Source organism: Brassica rapa, chromosome A09 (genome assembly GCF_000309985.2).
Source record: "Brassica rapa cultivar Chiifu-401-42 chromosome A09, CAAS_Brap_v3.01, whole genome shotgun sequence".
Lineage (NCBI taxonomy): Eukaryota > Viridiplantae > Streptophyta > Magnoliopsida > Brassicales > Brassicaceae > Brassica > Brassica rapa.
The window spans coordinates 2,341,799-2,358,720 of NC_024803.2; the positions used below are offsets into that span (position 1 = coordinate 2,341,799).

At 30.7% G+C, this 16,922-nt stretch overlaps 2 protein-coding genes across 3 annotated transcripts; one reads left to right on the forward strand and one right to left on the reverse strand.

Annotated features, from left to right (window-relative positions):
- The first annotated feature begins 8,893 nt into the window (after positions 1 to 8,893).
- On the forward strand, positions 8,894 to 10,717 carry LOC103837200 (NAC domain-containing protein 59). Of its 2 annotated transcripts, XM_033281294.1 has the most exons (4): positions 8,894 to 9,318; positions 9,397 to 9,674; positions 9,968 to 10,094; positions 10,128 to 10,717. In XM_033281294.1, exons 1-4 carry the CDS (start codon positions 9,120 to 9,122, stop codon positions 10,475 to 10,477), a joined length of 954 nt encoding a protein of 317 aa, XP_033137185.1. In that variant the 5' UTR covers positions 8,894 to 9,119; the 3' UTR covers positions 10,478 to 10,717. The 2 variants fall into 2 exon arrangements, with proteins under 2 accessions (XP_033137185.1, XP_009111778.1); XM_009113530.3 differs by having other exon boundaries at positions 9,968 to 10,717.
- Positions 10,718 to 10,831: 114 nt separating this feature from the next.
- On the reverse strand, positions 10,832 to 16,896 carry LOC103837201 (phosphate transporter PHO1 homolog 9). The gene is made up of 13 exons (XM_009113531.3): positions 16,158 to 16,896; positions 15,772 to 16,030; positions 15,647 to 15,695; positions 15,504 to 15,575; positions 15,297 to 15,426; positions 15,108 to 15,228; positions 14,769 to 15,027; positions 14,564 to 14,668; positions 14,447 to 14,491; positions 14,214 to 14,366; positions 13,601 to 13,879; positions 13,371 to 13,510; positions 10,832 to 13,303 (listed from the first exon to the last, which is right to left on the reverse strand). The coding sequence occupies exons 1-13, from the start codon at positions 16,834 to 16,836 to the stop codon at positions 13,207 to 13,209; spliced, it is 2,388 nt and encodes a 795-aa protein (XP_009111779.1). The 5' UTR covers positions 16,837 to 16,896; the 3' UTR covers positions 10,832 to 13,206.
- Between the last annotated feature and the right edge of the window lie 26 nt (positions 16,897 to 16,922).

Below are 16,922 nucleotides of genomic sequence, written 5' to 3' on the forward strand. Positions count from 1 at the left end.
AAATCACAATAAGTCGGAAGGAAAACGAAAAATGAGACGACAGACGCGTAATATTGTAATAAATTGGTGATAACATTTTGTCTTGGACAATTTTAAGCCCACGTATTGAAGTCATCGACCTGGCGTGGCAATTTTCTTTTCCTAAGTTGGGTGCCAAAACTTTATGCGCACATGCAGATTTAGATTATAAATTGAATCTAAAAATTATAAATTGTACAAAAAATAAAACACATTAAAATAAACTATAGTTTATTGGTAATGTTATGTTATCACTATTTAATGGCATTTGCACATGTGTTAGTCGATCCTAAACCCTTTGGCCAAAAAAGCTATCACTATTTAACTATAAGTTTCAAAGCTATATTATCCATACTATTGATAGAAAAGTTTAAAAAAAACTAATTATTTAATTGGTCACCTGGAGCGGACATTTATTATGCAGTCATTCATATGTGTATATCCAAATCGACATATACTTTTGAGTAATTCTTCTAAAGAGCACAAAAATATATTATCAAAATAGTATACAATAGAAAAATACTACTCAGGAGTCATTTATACAATTTAGCCAAAAATTCATTTATACATTTAATATAAATAAATATTTTTATTCTAAATATATACCATTGTTTGCAAAATAATTTTTTTTTTGCAATTGAGCTCTCATGTTAAGAATAAGAACGGCTAAAGTTAATGATACCATTAATGATTTTTATATAATTAAAAATTAATTTTATGTTAATAATATTAGATTATATGTTATTTAAGATAATTGATTATAAAATATATTTTAAAATAAAATAATTCTTATATATATATATATTGTATTTTTATTTATCATAATATTTTATATTATAAATTTAAAATAAAGATATAAAAAATTATAATCAAGTATTAATCAAACAAAAAAAATTATATAAAGATATTTTCTAAAATATTTCTAGTATATGAGGGTTTTCAAAATTTCAACACAATAATAAACATATATTTTGATGAAATAAATTTCATATCTAAATAATTTGATGTTTGATTTAAACTTTTTAAGAACATAAATAATAACTTATTATATTAGTTTTAAAATTACATGAATTAATAAATTTTTCCTAAGAAAATTATGCCCGCATACGCAGAGAAAACACCTAATTTTTTATTATTAATCATAAATTCTAGATCCAAAATCTTCACTCCGAAAATCTAAATCTTAAATTTTAACTATTTAACCTTACTGGTATCTGTATTTTCATATCCACTAATAAATACAAGTTTGATCATTTTTCTTTTTGTATGCTATTTATGGTATAAAAACATGTTTTATTGATAACTTAAGATATTTATAAATATTTTTCTTGCAAAAGCAAGCCATGTTTAACTGGTTGAAGATTTTATTTGTTGGTTTATTATATAATTCAAAAATTCTCACTACAATTTTTTGGTTTAGTTATTTTTAATTGAATGTTAAATTTATTCATCTAAAAAATTCTTATTACATGAAATGCACGTTTTATTTGATAAGATTATGAGATCTAAATTACATTAGTCATAGTTTCATTGCGAGTTTGAAGCCAAGTGACTAGTTTCTCTTCTGACGAGTATGCCTGGTCCGGAGCATAGGTAAAAGTTAAGACATCACGATTTTTATTCGATGATTTTAGTTTTATGTAAAGTATTATAAGAACTATATGAAGAATAAAAGCACAAATTTTTATTTGAGCGTATAGGACTACAATTTTTTTTTTAATGTGAGATTGGTACTGCTGACGAGTACAGTCAGTGGAATGGTACTGAACCTGTTTCTTATGGGTTTCGTCGATGAGTTTTATTAGCCGATACGTAAATGAATGTAGTTCGCCATGCTTTTGCCGTTTTTCTGCCTCCATATGTAATAAGGGAAAGCTTGGAAGGTGTATCTTAGGATCAAGGTTCAAATGTATGAGTCTGAATCGGCTAAGACGATGTAGATGATAGCTCTCTCAAATACAAATGCCAAGAAAGAGATTCCTTGGATAAGGGTCTTCTCTTAGCTTGATTAAGAAGGGCTTTGCTCCGCATGAGACAAAGTTATCAAAAAATACTTATTTCAATTTCGATAACCCTGATTAGAAAGAATCTCTTAGCCTTTTTTTTTGGTGTTGTGAAAAAAAAGAAAGAAAGAATCTCAATCCATTGTATGCTGCTGAGAAGTAGACCTTGCCAGAGAGGAGTCCATATCTGGGTTGAGCATAGGCATGAGAAACACTTTAGTGATCACCAACACAGTATATTTGGTGGAATTTATACCAAATAGCCGGTGAGGCAATTTATTTCCAATCACGAATAGTCGAATATGTTGAGCTAATAAATTTTTTTTTTTTTTGCTAAAACTAATAAATTCTTTTACAGTAAAAAATATCAAAACTTTAAAATACCTTTCAGAACGTAAATAGAAATCACAAAAAATAGTGATTTCCTTTTCAATTAAAAATTTAATAAATAAATTCAATTCGGGCAAATACGTTTATTATCAAACATGTGCCAATCGAGGAAGTATTAAATATAAAGCAGATCGATGAAAGTAACACTTTGGATATTGATAAAGAAAATTTCTAAATGATTCTGCGTGCGGTCACGTCTACCGACAAAACTCGTAACTTGTTTCTCTAATATAGTGAGACCCCATCATCCCAAATGACTTGTATATATGTTGGTAAACGAAATATGCCGCAAAGGATTGACAATGTGCTATAGACCGAAGAATCATAAACATATTGACAATGATATTTAGGAGATGATCAAGAGAAAGGCAGTACCGGTTTATGAAAAATGTGGTGTACGAAAAATCGGATGGACGTGGACTGAATGAACAAGAAAAAACATGTAACGAAGAATTTTTTTTTTTTGGGTAAAATGAAACAAAGATATATATATATATATATATATATAGAAAATGTTAGCATTACAAGTTTTCGCATGAAAACTTGTTTCAAATTTATATGCTATTAGCAATAGAAAATGTGATGAATTGGAAGCATGGTACATTATATATATATGTTACTAAATTAGTAAAAATAAAATATGGCACCAATTCTGTTTTTTTTGGGAAAATCGCATTTTAAACCCTCAGAGTGTCACATTCTCGCATTTTAAACACTGAACGTTTTTGACTAGCACTTTAAACTTTCAAAGTGACATTTTTATCATAACAAAACTCCAATGAAGTTTACTTGTTTACCAAGTCAACGAGGTGACATGTACTGTTTATTTTGTGATGACGTGTCAGTTTTTTTTAATAAATAAAATAAATAGAAAATTCAAAAAATCGAAAAAATCGATTTTTTGAAAAATTCAAAAATATAAAAAATAACATTTCAAAATTAAAAATAAAATAAAATATTTTAAAAAATTAATCCAATTATAAACCAATAAATATATATATAATATAATAACTTGAATGGTGATACTAGATTCTGTTTTTTTTTTTGGTTTTTGATTTTTTTTTTTAATTTTTGATTTATTAATACTTAACTTATTAAATTTTTGTGAAACTAGAAAATATCTCATAGACCACTTAAAATGTTTTTGACCTTAACTAAAATATTGTAAGTTAGTTTGAAATATAATTAAGAGATAGAGAGGTATGCCTTTAGATTTGTATATGTTAGGTTTTGGTATGAGTGGGGCTTCTTAGATAAGTAACATATATTTTAGTTTCTCTAAAGTTTGATTAGTTATTTATTTAATTTCAAAGTTATTTACTATTTTCAGAACTTCACTTATAAGTTAATTTCTTTTTAAACAAACTTAAAATTACTAAAATAAATATCATTTTAATAAATAATACCAATAATAGGATTAATTTTGAAAATTTAACAAGTTAAGTATTAATAAATAATTTTTAAAAAAAAATCAAAAACCAAAAACCAGAATCTAGAATCACCATTCAAGTTATTATATTATATATACTTATTGGTTTATAATTGGATTACTTTTTAAAAATATTTATTTTATTTTTAATTTTGAATTGTTATTTAATATATTTTTTTGAAATTTTAGATTTTTTGAATATTTTCGATTATTTTCGATTATTATCGATTTTTTTTTAATTTTTTGTATTTTATTTTTTATTTAAAAAAAACGACACGTCATCACAAAATGAACAGTACATGTCACCTAGTTGACTTGGATGTTTGTTATGATAAAAATATAACTTTCAAGGTTTAAAGTGCTAGTCAAAAACATTTAGTGCTTAAAGTGAGAGAATGTGACACTCTCAAGGTTTAACATGCGATTTATTCGGTTTTTTTGTAAAGTTAATTCATGTACACAGTAGCATGTAATATACAACATGCGAATATTTTTGCATGTTTTACCATTATACGAATGTAATCTTTGGCACAATTCTCCTAAAACGCATAAAATAGCTCTCTCATTAACTGACTTTAATGAAAAACGACTAAACAACATTCATTAAAAAAATTAAAACTAAGTTATCCTTAATGAATTATATTTTTAATATAAAAAAAAATTAAACATATTTATTTAAAATAATATTACTTTAGAATGTATACTTTAAATTCTAAATCTTTAATCCGGAACTCATACATACCCCCTAAAAAACCCTTAATTTTAATCATTTAAACATACGTGTATATATGGTTTTATATCTTTAACGAATACTATTTTAGTTATTTTCCCTATCAATACTATTTTTGTTTTGAAACAAAAATATGTTTTAGTGTTATCATATTGATTTTTTAAGTCTTAATCCATACTCAAATTTTGTCTAACACTATAGTACCACTTCTCACATGGATGGAGCATGGTGGTTGTCTGGTTGAAATATATTGACTTTGACATGACGCTAACTCAACTATTATGTCGGTGGCTCAGTTTATCAGCATACTTTGTTTAAGAAAATAATTTTGTATGATTAAAATTAATTAAGACCTTATCTACCAAAATCCTGACTAATTCCTTAAACATGTAAACAGTCGGGATATGTTTGCCAATCATAACGTCTATGATGGCGCCAATCATGGTTTGAAGTTCGAACACATCTTAGTAAAGTGACGTGGCCGAAGTTCGTAAGATATGAGACTATAAGGGTAGGATGAACTGAAAGAATATAGAAATAATTTATATTTATATGTTGGAAGTTGGAACTCTGAAATCAATCTGGGTTCATATGAAAATAATAAAATTCATATTTAAGTGGCCCAATATTAGTCCATCGAATATAAAATATGGCCCGGACATTTCGCCACGATCCTTAATGTGTTGTGTTAAATTTCGATCATGTAATCGAAGGTGGTGATGATTAATTATATATACAAGTTACCTCATTTAAAAAAAAAAATCTACATTCTAGGTTCCATGCAAATTGAATGGTAAGGCGAATTGCGTGGCTTGTGGTATCCATTCGACTTTTAGATTTAATGTATGTAAGCTATATTATTTCAAACCTTTTCTTTTAAACTCTTTAAAATAAATGTATGATAATTTAGTTTATTGCATATTTTCACATATAAAATTGTTTTTTTCCTTAATTGTCACCTAACATGTCGAAGAGTCAGGGCTAGGAAAAATATCCATAAACTTTTTTATTTGATTTGTTATTCGTTTCGATTCGAATAAAAAAATTTGGATATCTGTAACTCTACGAAACAAAACAAATACTAATATTTTTATGAACGGAGATCTGATCCGTTATATACATACATATATACATATATTTTTTAAAATATATATATATAACTTATAAAATAATATATTTTATATAAGTGCTAAATACTTTTTATTTATTAAATTTATTGTACTCCCTCCGTTCCTTAAAAATATATATTATAGAGAAAAATTTTGTTTCTAAAAGATTCATTTTTTACATTTTCAATGTATGTTTTATTAACTAATTGCAAACTTCCAAATTTTTAATTAAACTAATTGATATTTTTTGGCTTAAAATTGTGAAAAAAGATAAACACAAAAAATTATGCAAATTTAATGTGTTTTATTAAAATGTGTGAAAAACTAGAATATGGATCTTTTAGGAACAAAGAGGATATTTTTTTTTTTAATTTTAGTTTTATTTATGCGGATCGAATTGGCTATCCACTTAAAAATCTAAAATTTTTTAGATATCTACGGATTAACTCAGATTGGATAATTGATTGTTCGGACAAATATATCGGATTACAAATATTTCCAAAAACCCTTTGAATAACATGGCTTGTATATCTAAATGAGCCAAGGCCCAATAAATATGGATCATCTGTTGGATCCATATCTGACCTTATTTAGTGGTTGCAATATATTATCAAGTTGCCAGCTCCATTTTCGATACTCCTGATTAAATTGAGACTTTAGAGAAAGGAAGCATTAAAATGATAATTAGTTTTTTTTATTTCAAAATGTTACATATTTGGTTCTCAATAATGAAAGTAAACAAGATCAGGAAGAGGTGGAGATTCCTGTGGTTGATATCAATCCTTTGTTGGTAAACACTGAATCAAGTAAAGAGACACCGGTGAGCAACATGCCTAAGGTGAGCACAGATATATTGCCAATTCAAACAGTAGCTAAATTTTCAACAGTGCTTCAGCCTCATCATTCTCCTTCCCAATCCGAAGGTTCAGAAACTTCCTCAGAATCTCAGGGAGCTACTTCTCCTAAGAATAGCTCCATTGCTTTCGAACACTTGTCTCCTAGTGCCAAGTCAACTTCAGCCTCTATACTAGCAGGTTCACCATCTGCTCACACTACTCCAGCCCAAGGTATGGACAATGTTCCATCTGCTATTATCAGTAATGAGGGTGCTACACCCTCAGGAAATGATCCAACAATCATGACCCCTCACTCAACCAAGTTTATCCAAGAGCATGGTAATATGGAAAGTGATTTCCATATTAATGAGCAAATGGATGAATATGGAAGTGTGTCAAGAGGGGGTAGGCTGCTCAAGCGTACACAAAGGTACCAAGAGATGGAATGGCATACAGTTCGTGGACGAGGAAGCCGAGGTCGTAAGGGTCGAGGTTCCTAATCAAGCGCACAAGAAACCTTTCAAGTTTGGTTAAACTAAAGAGTTGTTCTAACTCATTGGGTTTCTATAGCTCTTTCAATGCTTACTTTATGTACTAAACTTTCTCAAACTATGTGACTTAACAAATCACATCTTGTACTTTGTTTTTTTTTTAATTGAAAGCTTTTTCACAAAAAAAAAAAAAATGTTACATATTTTAGATTTATTGTACATTTTAATAAAATGGATTAAATGTGTATAATTTTTTGTGATTATTTTTTCCATGATTTTAAGCTAATAAAAATCCAATAAATGCAACTAATTTTTTTAAATTTTGCAATTAATTAATAAAATATATATTGAAAATGTTAAAAATAGATTGTTTGAAATAAAGTTTTTTTTAGAATATGTAATTTTAAAACAGAGGGAATACTTTAATATGGCCACAAAATTGGGTCGCCTAACATGTCTTTACATGACAAAATATCCATTAGTAAGCCGATACGTGTGTCGTTCCGAATCGCTTACTGATGTTTCGCGCCAGGAAACTGGTCGAACCCCACTTTACGAAGTTAAATTTAAATGATTAACAGAGCTTCTTAGTGCTAAACCTTTTGAAGACCATTGAGATCTATCTAATCACGTGTCTTCTCTGGCTTTTTCATCTACTATTTATGACGTTGACCGTCTACAGTAAGTACCAAACCGTTTGATCAGAAGAAAATTAAAGGTTGGAACTCTTGCCGGTTATAGACTATAGAGACAAAACCGCCACGTGATTTTGAGGGATAGGGGCTCAGAAGAAATAAAATATTTATACAATTGTTTATTTCTATAATATAAAGAAGTCACATATTACTAAGTTCATCTCCAACCCGACTACAAAACATTATTTTAATATAATTTTAGATCAAATCTTCTTGAACTGCAAAAATCACATTAGTTTAGTACAACACTAAAATTTAACATCAAATTTGGTATGACATTATTCACTACACAAAAATACTATTTACTTATTTTATTACTAAAATATATAATTAAATAAGTGATAAATAAAAAAACTTAATACATATAATATTATAAAATAGTTTTAGTGTGAAGTTTAGTGTTATGGTTGAAAAAGACTTTGGTTTTAGTGTTGAAATTACACTAAAATAGTATAGTTTTGACACTAAAATAATGTCAAGGGTTTATACAAAATTTTTTTTGGTAATCTATACATCCTATTATTCTTTGAATTCCATTGATTAAAACCTGGTGCATCATCCATGTTATTCATTTAATTAAAATTACTGAATTATTCAACTACCTGGTAATTAAGATATATTATTTCTATTAAAATTACGACCATATATCATAATATTGTTTTAAAGTTTGATAGTTAGCTTAAAGAATGGACAAAAGCGTCATCCGTGATGTGATAAAGATTGTTCTTATCGCATCAAGAATAGAATTGGGTAGCCACCGGTGAACTGTTCTTGGTCAAACTGTGAAAGCTACTTTGAGATTATGTATTAAAGTTTCTAAAAAAGAAAGATTTAATTATATATTAATAAAACAAAATATCTTCATAATTAGCCATCTTAAGGTTCCTATCGTTCTACGCATCTTACTCTCCTCTATCTAACTGTTAAGAAAACTAAATATAGGATCAAACCAAAATCTAATTTATAAGAATTTTTGGGAGCTATGTTATAGTTGTGTTGGGTCTACAGTTATAGACTTTTATTAACATATAACTGATATTTCTATATTATATAACTTTTTTGGTACAATATTATATAACTTTGTTTCTCTCTTCTGCTTATAGTTTCATTTTTATAATCATATTAATTAATTAAAATAGTTTTAGAAAATAATAATTTGATACCAAATAGTGACCAATTATTGGTGGATAAAAAGTATTTAGTTTTTGGTTATTCGTTTGATATAAACTACTATAAGAGCTTGGCTGCTCTGTTTCGAAAAAAAAAAGAGCTTGCCTGCTCAAACTAACTTCTCTTCTCTCTTACAAAAAAAATCAAGTTCTTCCTCTTCTTTCACATCAAGAACTCTTTCTCTATCTTCTTGTTTCATCTTCAACACCAATAACGAGTAGCTTCACCTTTGATAATTTCTGAAGGAAATGGATGGCGAGGTATCAAGAACCTGGGAGATAACAGAAGATTCGGAGCAGATTGATTTGCCACCTGGCTTTAGATTTCACCCAACAGATGAAGAACTCATAAGTTACTATCTGAGACCAAAGGTTCTAAACACCTTCTTCTCCGCTATAGCCATTGGTGAAGTTGATCTCAATAAGGTTGAACCATGGGACTTACCATGTAAGTTTAGCTCTTTTTTTACTTTCTGTATATTTCTATGTTTTTTTTCGTTTAATCATTGTTTTCATGGTGGAACAGGGAAGGCTAAGATTGGGGAAAAAGAGTGGTACTTCTTCTGCGTAAGAGATCGGAAATACCCGACTGGTTTAAGGACGAACCGGGCTACTAAGGCCGGTTATTGGAAAGCTACAGGCAAAGACAAAGAGATCTTCAAAGAAAAATGTATTGTTGGTATGAAGAAAACTTTGGTTTTCTACAAAGGAAGAGCTCCTAAAGGAGTAAAAACCAATTGGGTCATGCACGAATATCGCTTAGAAGGCAAATATGCAATCGACAATAATCCTAAAACTGCTAAGGTAAGGTAACAATGTAATAACAGTTACAAAAAAAAAAGAAAAAAAAAGAAGAAGGTAACAATGTAATAGTTACAGTAACTGACCTTTGATACACATCACACTTGTTGCTCAAGTGACACGCTATCTTACATAATAGTTTGTTACGTATGTTACATGCAAAAACATCTCTTATTTATGGTTTTGTCACCATATTACAAATTTAAACGTTATATTGCATACTTGTGTGTAATTTTTTTTTCTTTTGTTGTGAAGTTGGATTTGATATATGAATGTGTTGTTGTTTGTGAATGCAGAACGAATGGGTTATTAGTAGAATTTTTCAGAAACATGCAGATGGTAAGAAGATGCATATCTCCAGTTTAATGAAGCTCGGTTCAGGGATCAACCATATTGAACCGGTCGGTTTACCTCCCCTGATGGATTCTTCTCCATACCTCAAGAGCGGAGGAGGAGACACTTTCGCCGGGTCGTTGTCTCACGTGACATGCTTCTCCGACCAAACAACCGAGGACAAGAGTCACCTCTCCGAGTCAAGAGATGAATGTAACTTTACCATGTTTGGTTCTTCATCGACTCACTTGATGATACCGAACATTGGTTCTATACTACACTCTGATCCTATGATTATGCAAGATAATTCTCCAATATTGAAGATAATGCTTGACAGTGAAGAAACACAGTTTAAGAAAGATCTCCAGGATTTCAGTACATCGGAGAACGAATTAACCGCGAGTTCTTGGCACGGTCACGATATTTCTGGTTCAGCAGCTCCGGTTGAGATGGATTGCTTTTGGAATTTCTGAATTTGGAAAGTGTAACATATCAAATTGGGGGAAGACAATTATAGGGTATTTTAGGGGGTTATGGTGTTTTGGCTTTGCTCTAGGTTGTAGACTCTAGGACTTTAGGTTATAGAAAGATATTGAAAGAAACTTGTAACATTTTGTATAAAAAAACTAGCCTGCGAAGATTGATTCTCTTACCATGTACAATAACTTACCAAATGTACTCTTATTTAGACAAGGCTCCATGATTCTCTTTCCCTCTTTAACATGACAAGAGGAGCAAGGTTCTCATTCCACATAATACTTAATACCAAGGCGCAGGTGGGTTTATTTGTATATATTATCGATAATTTTTTTTATATATATTTGATCATTTTATTTATACATATACAATGTTTTTGTTGTTATTATATAATTTTTTCCGATGGACTGGATCAGTTTTTCATTAAAAATTGTGAAACTAAAATATAATTAATATATCATGGGTTGATCGGATTGAATATTAAGCAAATTATTACACAAAAATCTTATTTTTTTCCACCGAACACATTCTTGAAAAAATTGAACGGTGTTGTTTCCACAGTTGAATTGTTTTGATTTTTATTTTCCATATAGTTTTGAAAGGTTTCAGATCAATCATCAAATTAATACATGTTATTTTAATGATTTTAGTCGTATGTTTTAGAAAAACTTACATTTTTATAATTTAAAATCGTTTTAAAAAATTCAAAATATAACATATAAGAAAAAATCTAACATATAAGATTTGATTTCCTCATTTTTTGTAATTTAAAGTCGTTTTAAAAAAATTAAAATATAACATATAAGGTTTTCTCATTTTTGTAATTTAAAGTCATTTTAAAAAAATCAAAATATAACATATAAGAAAAAATCTATTTTTTTATTATATGGTTAATATGATTGTTTAACTTTTTAAAATAATATAAAATTAAATAAAAATGAAGAATGATGCAAAAATTCTTATCAAATATTTATTATTCATAGTCATTAATTGACATATATATGTTAATCATATTAGATAATTCTGTAGTTTTTATTTAAGGAAAAAATACATACTTCTTAAATTTAGGTTAATATAATGTTCTCTAGTAATTGAATTTAGACCAACATTTTTTTCCAATTGATTATTAAGCTGCCACGTAATCTAAATTGACATCTTAATTGAGTGACACCTAAGAATGATCTCTTTTTAATTAGTACAAAATTAAGATTACAACTTTTTAAATGATTCTCAATTAATATATCTAGCGCGTCCGCGCGGGTGTATGTTCTAAATAATTATATATTAAAAATTCATGTTACAGTTTCATAGTTATAGAGTTTTGAGATTGATGTATTTTGTTCAGTTTGTTTAGTATGTCCAAGTAGAAATTAGGATGATTTATAGGGTTTGGAACAACTTTTCTATTTCATTAAACATTATTTAATCACAATATAAAGTATATTTTATATACTTTATAAAACTTTTGTGATTTAAAGTATATTTTAAAGTAATAATTAAACAGTAATAATCTAAACTAACGAAAAGGTACCAAAAAAACAAAAAATACATGGTTCTGGTAATTATAGCAAACCCAATATGCTATATTTAATTGGGCCAGTTTGTTATCATTTTAAAAATGGTACATCATATTTAACAAAAAAAATGTGGACCTTTTAAATTATTTGATTTAAATGTGATTTGCAAAAGTATAAACCAAAAAAATATCATCTGCTAGTTACGTGAATGATTTGATATTGTGATTGTTAAGAAGATTTGATTAAATATAGGAATAGATTTTGGAAGGTCTTTTTATTCTAGGAAATTAATAAATGATTAGTCTGGATTTTGAACAAAATAATTTATACTGGTATTATCAAATTGTTCTGATGTTGAATTTTTTAATATATATAAATCATGAAATATATTATGAACGAAAGAATAAATTTTCAAGCTTAATCAAGTACATCAAATTGTACAGACTGAAAAAACAGGAGCTGTTATAACAATGGAATATGATGTACACGAAGAGGAAGGAAAGTAGTATCACAGCCAGCATATAATAAAGTTAAACGTTATGTTTTAGTAATAAGGCAAAATGTTGTGTTTTATTCAGTGTACACAACTATATGTAGCAACCGAGGATTAAGTGGTTTAGTGATGGCTTTATAAATCTAATTTATTTAAGCAATCGTGTGTGCCGGTTTAATTTAAATGCAAAACTCTGTGTCTAATACTAGTGGTATGAGAAGGTAACTTTCGCGGAAAACTTACGGCTAAGTACAAAATTTTTAATAGATTAGATGAATAATGTATGATTGGTTACAAATATATAAGATAAGACAAAAAATAGTTAAATATAATTAAATGGTGTAACAATTTTGTTTAAGTAGATTTTTAAAGAATTTTTCTCTTTTAATAGCATAGATAGGATGTATAAAGATTACAAGCACAACATCTTCATAGATGCAGAACCTAATCACATCTTATATATTTCATTAAAAAATAAAAATGCGGAAGAAGTCCAGTTCATCTACATTTTGAATTTTGTCTGATAATATGTTTATAATATTAACCTTTTATATATTTTTGTGTACATATCTGTTAATTCCACATTAACAAATAAATAACCCAAAATTAATTTATGAAAATTAGGAAGAATCAATTTTCATACGATATAATAAAAAAATTAATCCAAATTCAGCTGCTATTTGTTTTTGGTTTTGGGAGAAATTATATGTATAGTTTACATGCTCTTGTTTCCTCCAGCTTCTTGAAAAGGCAAAGGTACAGACTTGAAGGCTCTGTACTTCCCCACATTGTTCAAATGCTCATTCTCCAACCTGGTTGCAACACACCAAATTATAACATAAATATTCATCTTTCTTGATTTAAAAGTAAAATTTGAACCTGAAAAAGTTCCAAATGCCACGACGAATAATCTCTAAGATGGCAACAACAGCAACCAAAGCTCTTTTGTGCAAAAATGGAGCTTCTCTAATCCCAAGAACCGTCTGCATCCAAGCCAGCCTCAGCACCACATTCACCACCTTCATTTAATTTACAACATCTCAGTCCAACAGTTAATAAGTTATAACATTCCACGAAAAAGAAAAGCTTCTGTGTTTGTTTTTAATTACCATGACAATGAAGTATGTGCTTTTGTGAGGGATTAAGAGTTTGTCACGAAGCCAAGGATTTTTGGAGTTGGGGTTCATGAGACCCCAATCCATGAAAATGTCCCAGTAAGTATTGAACAATGTGGCAATGGTCGACGTTGCTACAGCCACAGTAAGCAAGTACCTCCCTTTCTGCATCTCGAAGATTGTCCTAGTCGCAACCGCCAATATAGTCGAGAGATACTTTAGCGCGTTTAGGCCCTGATTTTTGTCTTTCTCCTCTACCAACCTCCTTATACACTTGCAACCAAAACAAAAAAATAGTTTTGAACATTTTGAATATATATTAAGATAAATAGGCAATCCAAGTCCCAAAATAGTAGACAAAAAAAATCTAATACTCCATATAAATAGTGTCCAACTCCTCTTATGATGATGAGATATTTTGAAAAAAAAGCTTTCCAATTTTTTCTTTTACCAGGGCTTAGGTTTAAAACGGATAATATCATATTAAAAGGAGTTGGCATCTGGTGACGAACATCTAACTCTAATATAAGTCTAGTCCAGGGAAAGACGTCTGATTGGTAACATATACAAACATTGCTTTTCATGTAAACGTATATAGATTTAGTACCTGAGCAAAGCGGAACCAGTAAGGAACGATGGCAACGACAAGGTAGAGTTTTTTATAAATCTCACTCTCATAGCATTCATGTGTTCGTTTCTTGAAATCCCCGGCCCATCCATAATAGCAAACATAAAACAATAAGCTTCTAAATGCTTGCACCTGCCAAACCAAAACCTAATGATATTCTAAAGAAACACACAAACTTGATAACCGGATCCTAAAACGAACCAACTCGTTACCTGGCTCGTTAATTGATCTGCGAGAAAGAAGTCCGGGAGAATAACCTAGCAATATACAACAAAGTCATCAACTCTATGGAACAGTATACTACAGAGATTACTTGGATCGCACGTTACCTTGTAGAGCGGGCTTAGAACACAACGGATGACGGATCCGATGAAGAAATATCGGCTTGCCCGATATATAATATCGAATGGACAGAATGATACCGTCAACAAGCACTGTGATCATAAGCCAAAAATAACATTTCACAGCTAACAACAAGCACTGTGATCATATATAATATCGGATGTACATTGATATCAATGATCAAGAACTTACGAAGAGAAGAGCTAAAGGAACTAGCTCCGTGATGACACTAAAACTTTTGGTTCTTGGATCCATTTCCATGTCGAGATTCGAGAGTACTCCTCCGAATGTTAGAACTGCTAGACCAGCGCCAACTAGAAGAACTTCTCTGTAACCAAGATCGGTCCCATGCTCAAAACCAAAGATAAACGGGTAGTTTACTCTATATCTACTCCAGAAGTATATGTTTCCTGCAAACATAAACAGATGAACCGCAACGAACCCCAACAAGCTGCGGATAAAAGGCGTTACAATAACCGCGGATTTGAACTCGCAAAATGATGAATGTAACGTTTAAAAAACGAAACGAACCTGTAAAGAGGGAAGATGTTCTCCATGTACTGATGTCTGCCTTCGCTTTTTGCTATGCCTCTTATATGTACAACAACGGCTATTGAAATTGCGAGAGCGGCAGCGCAACCAGACAAGAAGCCTGTAGACATATGAAGATGATGTTTTAGTCTACCAGAAAGAAATAAAACTTAAAAGATTTTTGAGTACCGAGGCAGTATGTGACTCTGTGTTTCTCCCTCTTAGTTTTAGGCCTTAAAGATTTCATCCCGTCTCGGTGATTTCCATTGGCGAAATGTTTAATAAACGTGGCTTCCACTCTTGACATGAGCCTCGAGACCTGAAAATGTTAAGAGATCAAAGTCTGGTTTTAATGTAACATGCAAGAGGGGTTGGTTGGTTGGTTCTTATAATAACCTCATCGCAGCTGCCTAAATAAGAATGGTCCACTGTGTTTAGATAAGGCTTTGATGTATTCCTCGAAGTAGTCTGTGAAACATTACAAAAATAAAATATCAAATCAAAGCAAGAACAGATGCTTAGGTTAGGAGGTTACAAACCTTGTCATACTTCTTTAATATCTTTGAAAATGCCAACTGATTCAAGAAGCTGTAAACACATAGAGAGAGAGAGATGATGAGAATACATAGTTTTTTGGGAAGATCTAAAGAGTAACAATTCTTACCAATAACTCTTTAGGAACCTAAGTTTCTGGTAGAACTCAACAAAAGCGCGGCTCATAAGCTCCTCAGCACCCTTAAGCTCAACTTTGCTGAAGGTTTGCTGGCTTGTGAGACCCATGATCATGCATTTAAGAGTTTGCAATGGAGTTTCCGCTTCGATCTTGATCTTTATATGATCCAACATTTCCACTGGAGCAGGTTTGTAGACTTTCTTGTCTTCCTTTTGTTCCACTTCTTTGATCACTTCCAGTGGTGAAGTGGCTATACATCAAAACATTCACAAAAGTTGATTCTGAAAGTGACTTAAATCTCTGTGCACCAGTAAAATGCCACATATCTAGAAACCCTTATTATAAAACTGTTATTTTGATGAGAGATAGAGCTAAACCTGGAGCCCTAGGGGTTGAATGTGGAGAAGAACTAGCACTAGAGACAGCACTAATGTTGGGAAAAACAATGTTTGGATTCTCAACTTTAACCCTAAGAGCGATCAAAACGTTTAGTTGTCTACTAAGCTCATCAGCTTCCTCCATAACACTCTCCACTTTCTGCTTATAGAATCTCAACACCTTGTTGAACTCTCCATCAAGCCGCCGGAAAAACTGAACGTCCATATCTCCTCCTTCCTCGGCCGAGCATAGAAACGTCGTCGTGTAGGTTCCCGTCTTGTCTTCGTTGATGAGAATGACTTGATCCTCGTCGTCGTCGAAGAGATGGTAATGGTGGTGGCGTTTGCTGCTTAGAGGATTGTTTTGTTTGTGTGATTTCTTCGGGGAGCCTCTGGATCGGTTGGTCAGACCGCTAAATGCGCGGTAGAGAGATATGGTTCTTGATAACCCTGTTGGACCGGTTTCCTCTCCGACTTGGTTTGCGCCGCCGTTGGGCTGGAGCGACGGTGCACTCTCTCCGTTTTGTTGAGAAGGAGGAGGAGGTGGACGTTGTTGTTGTTGTTTTTTTTGGTGGTGACGGAGGATCTGTTTGACGATGGCTTTGAGAGAACGGTAATCCATGTAGGCTTCACGCCATTCTTGGATCATCTGCGTCTCGTATTCTTTTCCAAACTTCATCTTCTACCCCTGGATCTGGTTTATTTTCCCGTAAAGATTGGATTCTCCCGGGAAAGCCCTAGCTGAAACAACAACAAGAAGTTCTT